We start from the raw sequence: 15,244 nt of genomic DNA on the forward strand, positions 1-15,244 counted from the left end.
GCGGCTTTCAAATCGTTTTTATTTCAAATGATTTTCAATGGACTCTACCCTGGATTGATCTTTGCTGCACTTTTGCTTTTCACCAGGTGGTGGCACTGCAGACTAAGCTACAGGCTCTGTCTGAAGAGAACCAGCAGAAGACTGAGGAGCTAACTCTGTGGAGACTGGCCTCTGGACCTGTGTATCCACTCACCGACTCTGAGCCTGTTGAGCACAAACAGGAGCGTGGCCCGGTTGATCTGCAGAACACGGCACCGGAACAGAGCGGCTGTGTGTCTCTGCTGAGAGAGGACGAGATACTGCTGTCCTCCTCCAACAAGCTACAAGGACGCACTCTGTTCTCCAGGTAAAACATAATACACATAAACATACACAAGGATTCACAAGCAATGCAGACTTTCCCCAATCTCACTGGGGGGGGACCAGGAGGAGGTAGTACTTTGGTGATATACTAGGGATAACACAACCAGATGTGTTTTTGCATATCTGAAAAAAACACACACACATTTGCAGGACCCTTTGATCAATACAAGTGTCAATGGTTTTTTTGAAATATTTTGATTTTGAACAGAGTGAGTGTGTGCATTGTCGTCACAACTGTTTCAAGTGTAGGGGACCAAGTATGTGTTTAGTCTTACATACCGTAGTCAAAGTCTAACCTCAGGTCCACAACTAATTGTAAATTGCATATTTTATTTTATTTTATTTGAGCACCTAATTTTAAGCCTATTTTACGAAATTAAAATATTACACAGATGTGCAGACTTCTATGGAGCCTTTTGTGCAGAATAGGAAAGGACAAATCCTGTTCAAGTTGCACTATGCAGCTTTTCGGTTGGGGTCCGCTACCTGCTTGTCTCTATGGAGATGTTATTGCTTTGCCTGGAATGTTCCAGTATAGCATTAAAAGTATCTATCTTGCATTTATTCAAATACATGGTTAGAGTAACCCTGAAAAATCTATATTCTTGCTGTGAGCAAACCTCTCCAAATATCTGACCTGTAACTGGGCCTGGAGAGGCCACTTCTTGTCTCCATGGAGATAACATATGCCATACAGAACATTCTAAACAAGGGGTAAGCTCTGAGTAGGCAAGTACCGCCATCAGAAAACTTACATTGTGCATCTTTTCAAATCAGAAGCTTCCATGAAGCTCTTCTGCTGCTATTCTCTTTTCCCTTCTCATTCTATTAACCAAGTAAACAAACACTTAAGTTCTGATATGTAAATATGGGCCTGATGTAGACAGACTGTAAAATGTCAATAAAACTAACTGACTTAAGACTGAAGCCCACATGAATAAAGAGAATGTTAATATGTTAATTGAATAAAGAGAGTGTTACAAGTCACTTTCAGTCTCTTGTTCTGAAACCTGCAAATCAAGTTAGAAATCTTGGTGTAATAATGGACTCAGCATTGAATTTTAACAGCCATGTCAAATCAATAACATCAGCAGCTTTTTACCATCTAAAAAAAACATTGCCAAATCAAAAGTTTAAACCAGACTTGGAAAGACATTCATAGGTTTGTCTCCAGTAGATTAGACTACTGTAACGGCCTGCTCACTGGCCTCTCCAAACGAGCTGTAAAACAGCTGCAGTACATCCAGAACGCTGCTTGGGTCCTGACTAGAACCAGGAAGTACGATCACATTAGTCCTGTTCTCAGGTCTCTGCACTGGCTCCTGTGGCTCAGAGAATAGACTTTAAAGCAGCTCTGCTTGTGTACAAGTCTCTCCATTGCCTAGCTCCAAAGTACATCTCGGACATGTTAATGCCACATGAACCACCACAGGGACCGGCCTCCTGCTGGTGCCCAGAGTCAGGACTAAACATCAGCGTTTCAGTTTTATGCAGCTAAAATCTGGAACAGTCTTCCTGAAGATGTGAGACAGGCCTCTACTCTGACAACGATCAAATCTAGGCTAAAAACTATTTTATGTTGTGCATATGACTGAAAGTATTTTATTTGCTTAATTTCTTCTCTTTATATCATCTGTTTTGTGATTTATTTATTTTTCGCATCTTTTCCTGTTGTCTGAAGCACAGTTGCCTTGAGAACGAATTGTGCACTTCAATTAAACTTGCCATGTCTATTTAACGTTAAGTTGAAACTTTAGTGCTTTTTAAAGATAGTTTCATGGCACGTTTGTATTATCAGCAAATGGATCAGACAAACGGGGAAACAAGTTTTTTATGCATTTATGTATATGCATTTAATATTCCTCAAGCAAGTCAATAAATACAAATAAGAGAGTAAGTATTCAAGCTCAAAAAGGAGTGGGAAGAAGAAAACTGATTTAATCCCACCCCTGTAATTGAGCTGTGTGCCAGTTTTTGTTTGATGTGGATTGGCCCAGTAGTTAGAGATATTGGCCATAAATAGCAGAAACTGTCCACCAGCTCAATTTTAAACCATAGGGATTCCAGCAGCTTGTGAACCTTATCTGTTGTCTTAAGATGGTAAAAACATGTTAAAACTTGTATTGTTATTATTTTAGGTTGCAGCAAAATCTCATCTTTGAACCAAAGAATCCATTTTTAATTCTGCAAGAACACAAAAAGAACCATTCAGAGGTAAAGGTCAAGTAAAATGTTATGTATTTATTATGATGGAAATTGATATAGAATAATTGAATAGAGGTTTATGTTTCTGTTGTCGCTTTGTATCACTCAACAGGTCGACAAAGAAAACACTTCACCAACTCAACACAACCAAAGGAATGACTCCAAAAACGTTTGCAGAGGTTTGGGCCTTGAACCATCCCAAGTTCTGGACTGTTGTGCTGTAAACCCCTCAAACACTGAAGTTAAAGTTATCGAGTCTATAATCGGAGACGCTGAGGTTTCCACGAAATGTGTCAGCACTCAAACAGAGAGCCTGTGTGTGTCACCTGAACCCCAGATTACACACACACGTGCCGAAGCAGAAGTGGAGCCGCTCTCTGTATCGCCTGCAGGGCTTGATGAAATCCAACAATCAAAAGGCGTGATGTTGTCTACCGCGTTTCCAATCCCAGCCGACCCAGCGAGGTTAGCAGAAAGGATCAGACAAAACCGCACTCAGCTGTCGGCCGCCTTTGATGACACTGAATATGAGCCATATGGTCTGCCAGAAGTGGTAATGAAAGGTATGTATTAGTTAAAACTAAAACAAAAATGTCACTTTTTATTTTAATTCAGTGTATGTCGTAACTTAAAGTGAATGCAGTGATGGCGTTTAGGAACATTGAACAGTTGGTTAAAGGGACACATGTTGAGTCTGTATTCATTAAAACTCTTCTCTGTTCAGGATTTGCTGACATTCCCAGTGGCCCTTCATGTCCCTATATTGTGAGGCGAGGTTTGCTTGGAACTGCTGCGGTACCCGTCCCTCCGAAAAACATGGCAAATGCAGAAGAAACTGATTAACGTCAAGACCACAGGTTCAGACAAGTTTTTTTGTTTTTGTTTTTTAGGACAATGCAACTGTTTATAGTCTCATAAGCTTCAAATTTACATTGACACACTTACAAGGTACAAGCTCAGGTCTGAAGAGCAAGAGCTCTCCTGTTTGAATAAGCACCTGTGCTGTGGACTGCAAACGCCTAAACGGTCACCAGTTTATCCTCTGATTGCAGTGTGTGGACAAAGGGCCTCTGTAATATAGCCAGCTGTGTATTTAAGGGCAGATACAGTTAGGTAGTGATAAAGGGAAGTTGGTGGATTTATCTGGGAACAAAACAATGAAGCAAAGGCACTGTGATCTTTTGTTACACCAAAGATCATCATATGGGTCTCTGGTCACTCTCAATATGCCTGGTGTATATATATTTGATTAATAGTGTTACTGTGAGTGAATCAAAATGTGCTTTGTGTCGTTTAAAGACTTGAATATGTGTAGAGGTGTGCGTGTCTACGTGAGTGTGGATGTATAGAGCCTGTAGAGTGTGGCTGCAGTGTGTTTGTGTGCAGCCGGAGTGAGTCACCCTGAACCTGCTGTTTCCGCTCCATGTATGGTGATGAACACTGAACCCCTGTCGTCTCTGGAGCGCTGCTGCTTTGTTTTAGGTTGGGTTCACGTGACATCACAACGTTGGATCCCCATAGTTTAATTTGAGCTGGGCAAATCTGAATCTTCCACATGAAACAAAAACTGGCACAAAGTTCAAAATCTTCTGTGTGGATTTTTTAAAAAAGCTTTTTTTTTGTTTTTACAATAGTTTTAGAACGTGGTGCCTCCAAGTTTGTGGAGCTAATTCCAAACAAATTCCAAACATTTGTAGATCATAAGTTTGGCTATTTCTTCCAAACACAGTCTCCCATAGTTATATAGGACCCGCCCTCCATCTGAAATTATAACATCTCCTAGAACGTGAAACCACCCTGCTTTGATTTATTTTATATTTGTGGTTGCAAGAAACCTAAAACGAATCAAACAAAGCTTTTTGCATTACAATATTATTTAAGTTGTGTGTTAGAACAAACATTATTTATTTGGATGTATTGTATATGTGAAATGTTTGCCCTTTATAGTTCATGTACAGTGTCGGGTGTAAAAAGTACATTTTCCAAATCACTAGATTTGATTTCTTAGGAAAATTATTTGATTTATTTCTACCAAATATAAGAATGTGCAACCTGTCAATATAGACATATGCAATTATGTAACAATAACTGCCTTGGGAAAAGCCACTAAAGTCTCTATGAGCTGCTTTGTGCCTTCATGTGCCTGTAGTCTTTTGGAGCTCGTCGTTGCTGAGAGGAGCCATTTCAGTTGACTTGTTTTTGGACTGTCATCTGAATGTATAAGCTGTGTTTTAGATCAAATAAAATACTTAATTTGAATGACCAAATGTCTGAATATTTGTGGTTTTGACTGGATTGCGTGGTACATTGACACAATATTTAGTCACTGGTGAAATTGAGCTATTTTTGAAGTTGAACTTTTTAAATGATCAATAATGATTTTCAACCTTTAGTTAATGATTTTTTTCTGGAATTCTCTTTCCACCCTAAAGTTTAATTACATTCCACAATCCCAAGGACAGCGGCTAAAAAGACTTTTGAACACCAAGCCTCTAGACGTCAAAACTCAGGAAACTCCATGCCTTCTGCTTTTCCTCCTTCCTCCATTGACATAACTTAATCACATCCACAGCTGTGTAATGGATGTTGCATGTCTCCACTGTCCCTTTTATCGTCCTCCTCCTGCAGCCTCTGTCGGAGTGATGTAGGGTCACGAGAATGGGGAAACACCATCCAAGGAGAAAACACACTCAGAAAGCGCTCTGCAGCTCTATGGTGAGAGAAAGAGACATGCTCCGCAACAAATTGGATAGCGACAGGGCTTCAAACTTAAGGTACGTCCTCTAAACTTGAACCACTTTGCTAGTTTTTCATAGTATTAGTGTCATGTCTACCAAGTGTTTTTGACACTTTTTTATTCTTATCATTTAAACCAACATGAATATGTTAGTTTTACCAAATGGACTAAACAAAAGCTTATCTTATTGTTTAAAACTTTAAGAATGCATGCTTGCTCTAGTTATTACTCTGGATAGATGAATAATTATTTAAGTCTTTCCCAGAGCATAAACCCCAGTCACTTGTAAACCTGTGATCTCTTTACTGACGTCAGCGGCCTTTCTTTTTGAAAGAGCCCAATTCTTTTGGAGTTAATTTCATCTAAAGAAGCTTTATTGATCCACTGCACTATAAAGCCTTGCTTACGCTAAACAGTACATTATTATGTTCCTAATCTTGGTAGGTTGATGTCACAGATAACAAGAGGAAAAAGCAGACTTTAATAGGCTTTTAATTATGTGACGATACAAAGACAAATTTAGTTATTTGAACTTTCTCCTCCTTACTTGTTATATTATGCATGTTAGTAGTTGTATTGTTGTTATAACGCATGGCAATTTTCTCTGTCTTACTAGACTGTTTTGTATTTTAGTATATATATATATATATATAACGGCCAAAATGAAACATGCATGTTATTCATGTTTATTTACATGTGCCTGAGAATTTATTTCAGATTGGCAAAGTCAATGGCAGAAGAAATTCACCAAGAAATCGACTATCTGTATTATATTAGTCCACTCTATACCAATGAATGTGTAGATTATCATGTACTCACTGTAAACTAATTCTATTGGTAATTTTTTTTTTTTTTTTTTTTCAGGACAACGTGCTGCTTTGAAAAAAAACTGTCTGGGAGATATCATCGCCTGGTTTAAACATGGGATGAGCTGCTGAGATCACTATGTAAGGTACCTTTCATTGCCTTGCTGTAAAACCGTCCAGAGTTCATAAAAACATCATTTATTGTCACATGAGTCAGGTTGTGTTCACATCGGTGGTCTGTGATAACTCATAGTCACATTAGAAACAATATTTAAATGGAGTATTACCCAGTGCTTTGACTACCTTTCATGGATCAAAGTTGAATTATCTATTGTATGTTTGGAAAACTGAGGCGGTTCATAAGCAATGTATAATACAAAACTGTTAACACAACACTCCTATTGCAGAGGAGTTTAGCCACGAGGTTACAATACAAAAGATCACTGTGTTTACATTTTTTTGGACATTCTTCCAACTAATATAGATTATTTGTGATTCTTTTTTTATAATATACTATTCTTGCCCGCTAAAACATATGGGCTGTTTGATGTATTTTGTAACATTTAAAAGGGTATTCATAAAAAAAAAAAAAAAAGTCTTAATGTATTATTCCTTTGTAAATGCCTTAAGAGTATAAGGTTTGTTCGTAAATAATAACAATTTTGATTTGCATCATCAGTTCTCTCACTTTTCCTGTCCAAGATTGTCTTTGACGCACATCCAAAATTAAAGGTCACTCCATCTGTCAGCTTTCCACGAACATGTCCAGGTTGTTTATATGTTTGGTCCTTTTCTCTCATAGCGCCCTATCAAAGGAACTTCCTGTTTATGACCAGCTGTGCCCCGGTGCATCCTGAGTCGTCCGCTGTAACCTCCATCCCCCCCACCCCCCCACCCCCACGACAGCCACGGGACATCTGGACCAAGATGCGCTGTACCACCCTTTTGGCCCTGTTGCTGGGGGTCATGATCTATGTAGGCCTAGGGGCGCTTGTTTTTAGCACCTTAGAGCAGGCCCAGGAGAAGAGGGCTTACCACAACCTTCTGGCCACTCGACAAGCCATTCTTCTGAACCATTCGTGTGTTTCAGAGTTGGAGTTCAACAGACTTGTGAAGGTACACTCTCAGTCACGTCGTAACACCTACACATTATTATAGATTAAACAATGTTACATTGATGTGTCTCTTTTAGAAGGTGGTTTCTGCAGTAGAGGCTGGTTTGGATGCCAATAGTCTTTCTGCCAACTTCAGCACTCGCTGGGATATTGCTTCAGCCTTTTTCTTCTGTGGCACCATCATCACTACTATAGGTATAGGCTGATATGTAACATATTCTTTGAAATATAAGTATAACACTTTTTCTTGGTTTTGACCAGGCTTTGGAAATCTTTCTCCTCGAACGTGGACTGGACAGTTGTTCTGTGTGTGTTATGCTCTAGTGGGGATTCCAATGTTTGGCATCCTTCTGGCTGGAGTGAGCGACCACATGGGTACAGTGCTGCGAAGAGCTGTGGCCAAGATAGAGACTCTCTTCCTGGTGAGAATGGTCTGTCTTAAGCTAAACACCATCAGGGTGGTGGCATTTGTGCAACGCAAAAGGATTGTAGAGTTTTGTGGTTTCATTGTAATGTAGGTCAATTATGAAGTTTGTCTTTCTTCTTTACAGAAGCGCAAAGTCAGACAGACCACAGTGCGTGTGATCTCGGCCGTCCTCTCCATCCTGATTGGCTGTCTTATCTTCCTTGCTGTGCCAACAGTTGTGTTTCATGAAGTGGAGAAGTGGACCTTTATTGAGTCGCTCTACTTTGTGGTCATAACTCTTACCACTGTGGGTTTTGGTGACTTTGTACCAGGTATAAAGGTATAAATTTACATTCAACACAAGACGGTGTCATGCCACTTATTGATTGATTTATTTTTTTCTAATCAAAAAGATTCCCATGAAGGGGGTATGTTTAAGCTTCTAGTGTTGTTATGGATCGTGTTTGGCCTTGCTTATTTTGCCTCAATCCTCACTATGATTGGAAACTGGCTAAGAGTGCTGTCCAAAAGAACTCGAGCTGAGGTGAGTGCACCCTGATGCACTCATACAAATTGCTCATAAACAAGCTGATTTATCCTTGTGCTTCTCAGATGGAAGAGCTCAGGGCCCATGCCACGGACTGGACCCAGAACATCCAAAATATGTCCATGGACTTCCGTATTCCCAATCCTCTGGAGTTCAATGACCCCTTTCTTCTGCAGAGGAGGAAATGGAAACGCAGTGAGCGCCGACACATTCGGCGAGGAGCCCAGTACACTGTGGGATATTTGGTCCGGGGAGGATCTGAAAATTGTCACCTGGCAAACCGTTGGGCTGGTCTCTCTGCCTCCATGATGGAGCTGGACAGGGCAGTGGTGTCCCGGGACAGACAGAGGGTTAGTATTGCTGCAGGGCCTGTGATCCACGGCAGGGCCGGTCCTCAGCTGCTGACTCGCTCACTGTCCCTCCCAGCAGCATGCTCAGTCTGCGAGCTGCAGCCAACTCGTCTGGAAAGCCAGGAAGGATCACTCTCTGAATGGGAGACATTTGGTTCAGGCTCTGAATCTTCCTCTTTTAATGCACTCCACAAGCTCCAGTTGTGCCTCACAGATGACAGGATAGTCAGAGAAGTAAAAACAGAACCAAATTCAAAAACTCATCAAGAAAAAGATAAACTATCTGTTGCAGAGAATTTCACAATTGTAGTAGAGGGTGGTAATAAAAACATACCTAAAATCACTGCCTCGACCTCTCCAAAGCCTTTGCCACTGGAATTTATCCCTCATTTATCTTCTAGAAATGCTGCTGGCTGCAAATTGCTAGATTACTTTGGAGAAAACCTGGCTTTCATTGATGAATCCTCAGACACTCTGAGTGATCGCACTTTACCAGCCGCTCTTAAGGAAAAGAAAAGACGGCCTCGGAAGCCCAGAAGGAAGCTCTCAAAGAGAAGTTCCTCTCATGTGAGGAGGCTCAGCCGTGAACATCTACCTGAACATCAACCTAACCCATCCCCATACTCTTCCCATTCAGAAAGCCTGTCAGACACAACCACTAAACTCTGACAAAAATTAAAACAAATCAACAAAGATCTTATTCAGTTTTAAGATTGGCCAGCCATTTTTCTGAGCATTCATCTTTTAGATACATTCAGAGTCACAGTGTGATTAAAGTTATCTTTTGCAGAAAATAATCCACCGATCTATGGATTATCAAACATAATCTACTCATTAGACGGCTGAACTGGTGATAAATGACAATCTTTGAAGTGGTTTTCTTTGGGTTTGTGCTTAGACTGTGACCCTGCATAAGGCTCTTCCATGGAGCCACACACCATTGCAATTTTGTACACTTTTTTCTCCAGTATTGATAGAGAACGTTGACAGTTTGTGCAAATCTTTTCATGTAGTATATTTGTGATTTTACACCACCTACTGGGCAATTTTAGGAATTGTGCATTTAATTAATCACATATCAGTTGTCCTTTTTTTGGGCTAGCCCTTTATAATTGTTACTATTTTTAATGGTGCAGGAAAATTATCCCAAATCTACACAGATTGTACTGTTTCCAAACCTGACTTTCTTCAGATTTCACGCTCTATGATTTGGTTGGGTGAAGCATGTTTTTGTGGCACTGGCAGTAAATACTACCTTTACGCGCTTTTAATTACAAATTTTTGTCATAGAATTCCTTTGACAAGAGCAGCTCACAATAACGTTGGTATTGAACTCTAAAGGCCCTAATGAACCTGGCTTGTGTGGTTATGGAATAAAAAAACATTTCCTCCTTACTCCAACAGCTACTGAGCGGCTGGCATGGCACTATGCCCTCTACCGGGGCCAAAATAACTAACTGTGTCCACACGGAAATTTAAACGCCTACATATTTTGACAGGAGCTTGAATGAGCTTCTTCATCACATGACACTGTACTTTCAGTCACTGGGTGGATAATTTTTGCATTGGCTCAGTTCCAGCTCTTAAAACCCCATAAGATCAGACCCTTAAAATAATGTGCTGAAAAATATTTTTGGAATCTGATGTTTTTATATGTGGCTCTTTAACAAATGTTAAATAAAAACGAACAATAACTTGCATGTATGCTTTTTCTTATATTTGATACGTCAGACTTTCGTGAGATTTGGGCCAAAACTAAATTTTTCTTGACCTCTGGATGATTTGGAACAGCTGCGTTTATCAATGTTTTGGTTTTTTAAAATAATGGCATGAGTGCAGAACATGACATTTGGGTTTGGACATATTCTGACTAGTCCAGACAGGTTCAGACCAGTCCAGTAAATTTCAGGTTTTGACTGGGTTCTGTCTAGTTCTGACATTTTTTTTTACTCTACATTGAGTTTGTACCAGTAATGGACTGGTGCAGAATAGGCTAGTAATGGGCAGAACTGGTTGTAAGTGGGTTTGGATCAGTCTACACTACAGGTATGAACAGGTTTTGGGTTTGGATTCGTTTTGGAGTGGTAATGAATGGATTTGGACAAGACTAAACTAGGTATGGACTTGTCAATAATCTGTCTATACAATTTATATGGGGGTTTGGTATGGTTCGGTAGTTGGTATAGACTGGTTTTGGGCTGGTGGTGTCAGGATTTGTATTGGTCTAGTATGTGCAGTTCATTGTCAAAGCTGTACAAAATTTTGGCCACCTACAGTATAGCATTGGTGCACCCATTTTTTGTATAATCAAAAATGGTACAACCTGCAGACTGAGGACACATATAAATATTTCTCACTTTATGGTCAGGCCATGTCTCATGTTCAACTCAGAATTTCTGGAATTCCCGCACTGCAGAGGCTACACTAGTATTGGTTCATGATTGGTGCCGGCTTTAGAGATCATCAAATCAGAGAGGAAACTGACAATCCAAATAAGAAACTCATGTAAGGCTCATTCTGCTTTCTGATTGGATAATCATCTTTAGAACTAAAACACAAAATTATAACATAAACAATGAGTTCAATATTTTTGTGATTAAGAATTGCATTACAATTGTTATCAGCAAAAGCTCCTCTCCTTGAACCGACACCTTAACGTGGTGGAGGGGTTTGAGCGCCCGAATGATCCCGGGAGCTATGTTGTCGGGGGCTTCAAGCCCCTGGTAGGGTCTCCCAAGGCAAACAGGTCCTAGGTGACGGGTCAGACAAAGATCGGTTCAGAAGCCTCTTATGATGACAACAAAAACAAGGCAGTTTACGTCCCCCGGATCGGCGTCACCGGGGCCCCATCCTGGAGCCAGGCCTGGAATGGGAGCTCGATGGTGGCCGGGTCTTACCCCACGGGGCCCGGCCGGGTACAGCCCGAAGGAGCGACGTGGGGCCGCCCTCCCGTGGGCCCACCACCCGCAGGAGGATCCATAAGGGGCCGGTGCAGAGAGATCTGGGCGGCAGTCGACGGCAGGGGCCTCTGCGACCAGATTTCCAGACACAGGGACTAACTCTGGGGACATGGAATGTCACCTCGCTGGGGGGGAAAGAGCCTGAGCTTGTGCGGGAGGTTGAGCGATACAGACTAGATATAGTCGGCCTCACCTCCACGCACAGTTTGGGCTATGGAACCCATCTCCTCGAGAGGGGCTGGACGCTCCACTTCTCTGGTGTTGCCCGCGGGGAGAGGCGGCGGGCTGGTGTGGGCTTGCTGATAGCCCCTCAGCCCAGCCGCCACGTGTTGGAGTTCACCCCAGTGAACGAGAGGGTCGCGTCCCTCCGCCTTCGGGTGGGGGACAGGTCTCTCACTGTTGTGGCGGCCTACAGGCCGAACAGCAGTGCAGAGTACCCGGCCTTCTTGGAGTCCTTGGGAGGAGTACTGGACAGTGCACCGACCGGGGACTCCGTTGTTCTACTGGGGGACTTCAACGCCCACGTGGGCAATGACAGTGACACCTGGAGAGGGGTGATCAGGAAGAACGGCTTCCCCGATCTGAACCCGAGCGGTGTTCAGTTATTGGACTTCTGTGCAAGCCACGGATTGTCCATAACGAACACCATGCTCAAGCACAAGGGTGTCCATCAGTGCACATGGCACCAGGACACCCTAGGCCGGAGGTCAATGATCGACTTTGTTGTCGTGTCATCAGACCTCCGGCCGCGTGTCTTGGACACTCGGGTGAAGAGAGGGGCAGAGTTGTCAACCGATCACCACCTGGTGGTGAGTTGGATCCGCTGGCGGAGGAGGAAGCCGGACAGTTAGCCGATAGTTGAACCTTGGATTCAGGAGGAGCAGAGTGGTTTTCGTCCCGGTCGTGGAACACTGGACCAGCTCTATACCCTCCATCGGGTGCTCGAGGGTTCATGGGAGTTTGCCCAACCAGTCCACATGTGCTTTGTGGATCTGGAGAAGGCTTTCGACCGTGCCCCTCGGGGTGTCCTTTGGGGGGTGCTCCGGGAGTACGGGGTCCGGGGCCCTTTGCTCAGGGCTGTCCGGTCCCTGTATGACCGGAGCAGGAGCTGTGTTCGCATTGCCGGCAGTAAGTCAGACCTGTTCCCAGTGCATGTTGGACTCCGCCAGGGCTGCCCTTTGTCACCGGTTCTGTTCATAATTTTTATGGACAGAATTTCTAGGCGCAGTCAGGGGTCGGAGGGTGTCCGGTTTGGGGACCACAGGATTCCATCTCTGCTGTTTGCAGACGATGTTGTCCTGATGGCTCCATCAAACCCGGACCTGCAACATGCACTGGGACGGTTTGCAGCCGAGTGTGAAGCGGCTGGGATGAGAATCAGCACCTCCAAATCCGAGGCCATGGTTCTCGACCGGAAAAAGGTGGCTTGCCCTCTCCAGGTGGGTGGGGTGTCCTTGCCCCAAGTGGAGGAGTTCAAGTATCTCGGGGTCTTGTTCACGAGTGAGGGAAGGATGGAGCGTGAGATTGACAGGTGGATCGGTGCAGCGGCTGCAGTGATGCAGTTGCTGCATCGGACTGTTGTGGTGAAGAGGGAGCTGAGCCGAAAGGCAAAGCTCTCTATTTACCGGTCGGTCTACGTTCCTACCCTCACCTATGGTCATGAGCTTTGGGTAGTGACCGAAAGAACTAGATCGCGGATACAAGCGGTCGAAATGAGTTTCCTCCGCCGTGTGGCTGGGCGCTCCCTTAGAGATAAGGTGAGGAGCTCGGCCACACGGGGGGAGCTCGGAGTAGAGCCGCTGCTCCTCCACGTCGAGAGGAGCCAGCTGAGGTGGCTCGGGCATCTGTTCCGGATGCCTCCTAGGCGCCTCCCTCGGGAGGTGTTTCAGGCATGTCCCACCGGGAAGAGGCCCCGGGGAAGACCCAGGACACGCTGGAGAGACTCCCGGCTGGCCTGGGAACGCCTCGGGATCCCCCCGGAGGAGTTGGAGGAAGTGTCTGGGGAGAAGGAAGTCTGGGAGTCCCTGCTCAGACTGCTGCCCCCGCGACCCGGCCCCGGATAAAGCGGCAGAAAATGGATGGATGGATGGATCAGCAAAAGCTATATTCCAGTGTCACCACGTTAACTTCCGGGGACACAGATACTAGTATGTCATGTTTATGAAATTTGAAATCCAAATCTTACTGCGTTTTCAACAATGTTTTGTGAAAGGTTTTTCTGATAGATTCTAGAAGTTTTAGGAAAGTATATATTCATTTGTATAGTGTGGCTTATATGGTTAATCAGTTCTTGTGTTGTTATAGCTGTCCTACTATGTTACTATACATTATCTGCCCTGCTATGTTATCCAGATTGCCTTGCCTGAACGACTTTGGATGACCGATCAAATATATTTGATTCTGGCAACAACACAAAGTATTACCTTTATAAGAACTATGTACAGTTATGCCAATGAGACCAGGCCAGCAGTGCTGTGTATATGTACGAGGTGTGGTGGTCTGTAAGGATCAACACACTACACTTCAAGGCACAGAAAAGTGACTCAAACTTCCTGAAGTTAGAAAGGTAAACAGAGCAGTATGTCTGAATTTGTGCTCCATAGTTTTTGTGTGAGTACTAGTAGTGTGTATGGGACTTCTTCACCAAGGACACTGGGACCAGTGTGAGACAGACCAAGCCACTCCACTGTGGGATAAGTGCAGGTTTGATATAGAAAGGGGTAGTTAAGAAGAAAAGACTAACAGATGCTGGGCTAGTTTACTCTTGGGGGACGGAGCAACAGAACTGCATCAAACAGGTACACACAGTAAATTAAACCTTAGTTTTGTTGTATTAGCCTCTATTTTCTTACTGTTGAGAGTTTAACAAGCAACTAAGCAAAAACAGAAAAAAAAACAGAAAAGGCTGCAGAAAATGGTGCATTGCCACCACTTGAAGATAACATATATTTAATTATTTAAGATAATCCCTGCAATGTGTATGTGATGTTCCATTTAGGAAAATGTAACTTATTAATTTTATACTTAAAACACTCTCAAACGTGAAGGTTTGATATAATTCATCTGTGTGGAGTTTTATTTTTGCATTACAAAATTGTAATTTAATACATCATATCCCAACCAGACACTTTCATGAATGAATAAAATGCAAACTTGCTGCATATGAGGTGAAAACACTGAGAAGCCCACAATAACAGTATAATAAAAGACAAGAAATTATTTTGGTGCTATCACCCAGAACCTCACACTGACAACACACCCATTGGCTCTCACTGCCTGAGCGACACACACAAACCACGGGCATACCAGAGGGCCTATATTTAAAACAAACCTCAGAAAGGCTTTTTTTTTTTTTTCCTTTTCAGCTTTAGGCACTCAATCACAAATGGCCAACGTGCACACGGTCCAGGCTGTGTCAGTCATTGACCTTAATGGTAAACAAGGCACGATTTAATGAAGGGGCAGCAGCAATTGTCTTATGAAAGTACTTTTTGATAATAAGCAGGGAGTGTGATCACTAAATGTTTGAGTCAGACCCAAAGAGTTACAAATTTGCTAAGGCTGCAAAATACCGCCTTCCAAAGTTGTAGTTGTTCCAAATACAGCCCTATCATCCATCCCACTTCTCATTTTCAAAGCCTGTCTTTTCTCCCTCTCTCCTCCCACCGCAAATCCCAGAACCTCAAGCGACAGAGACACAGCGGACATGAGGGGAGTGTTTAAATCTAGCGTTCCGTGAGTGGTCGGCTCGGTGT

At 43.1% G+C, this 15,244-nt stretch overlaps 2 protein-coding genes across 2 annotated transcripts in view; both read left to right on the forward strand.

Moving 5' to 3' along the window:
- Window positions 1–4,835, forward strand: part of LOC140351712 (uncharacterized) — a 14,643-nt gene extending 9,808 nt beyond the window's left edge. Inside the window, exons 14-17 of the mRNA XM_072437652.1 lie at window positions 87–346; window positions 2,502–2,577; window positions 2,681–3,131; window positions 3,293–4,835. Of these exons, the coding sequence (XP_072293753.1) occupies window positions 87–346; window positions 2,502–2,577; window positions 2,681–3,131; window positions 3,293–3,411 (906 nt within the window). The 3' untranslated portion in view covers window positions 3,412–4,835. The remainder of the gene's footprint in view (window positions 1–86; window positions 347–2,501; window positions 2,578–2,680; window positions 3,132–3,292) is intronic.
- A 1,329-nt stretch (window positions 4,836–6,164) lies between these two features.
- kcnk4a (potassium channel, subfamily K, member 4a) lies at window positions 6,165–9,862 on the forward strand. Its single transcript, XM_072437653.1, has 7 exons — window positions 6,165–6,252; window positions 6,791–7,227; window positions 7,304–7,421; window positions 7,488–7,648; window positions 7,778–7,964; window positions 8,046–8,176; window positions 8,245–9,862. The coding sequence occupies exons 2-7, from the start codon at window positions 6,940–6,942 to the stop codon at window positions 9,196–9,198; spliced, it is 1,839 nt and encodes a 612-aa protein (XP_072293754.1). The 5' UTR covers window positions 6,165–6,252; window positions 6,791–6,939; the 3' UTR covers window positions 9,199–9,862.
- The last annotated feature ends 5,382 nt before the right edge of the window (window positions 9,863–15,244 follow it).

Source organism: Eucyclogobius newberryi, unplaced genomic scaffold, assembly GCF_026437365.1.
Source record: "Eucyclogobius newberryi isolate DKJ021-1_F unplaced genomic scaffold, fEucNew1.0.hap1 SCAF_11, whole genome shotgun sequence".
In the NCBI taxonomy this organism is placed as follows: Eukaryota; Metazoa; Chordata; class Actinopteri; order Gobiiformes; family Gobiidae; genus Eucyclogobius; species Eucyclogobius newberryi.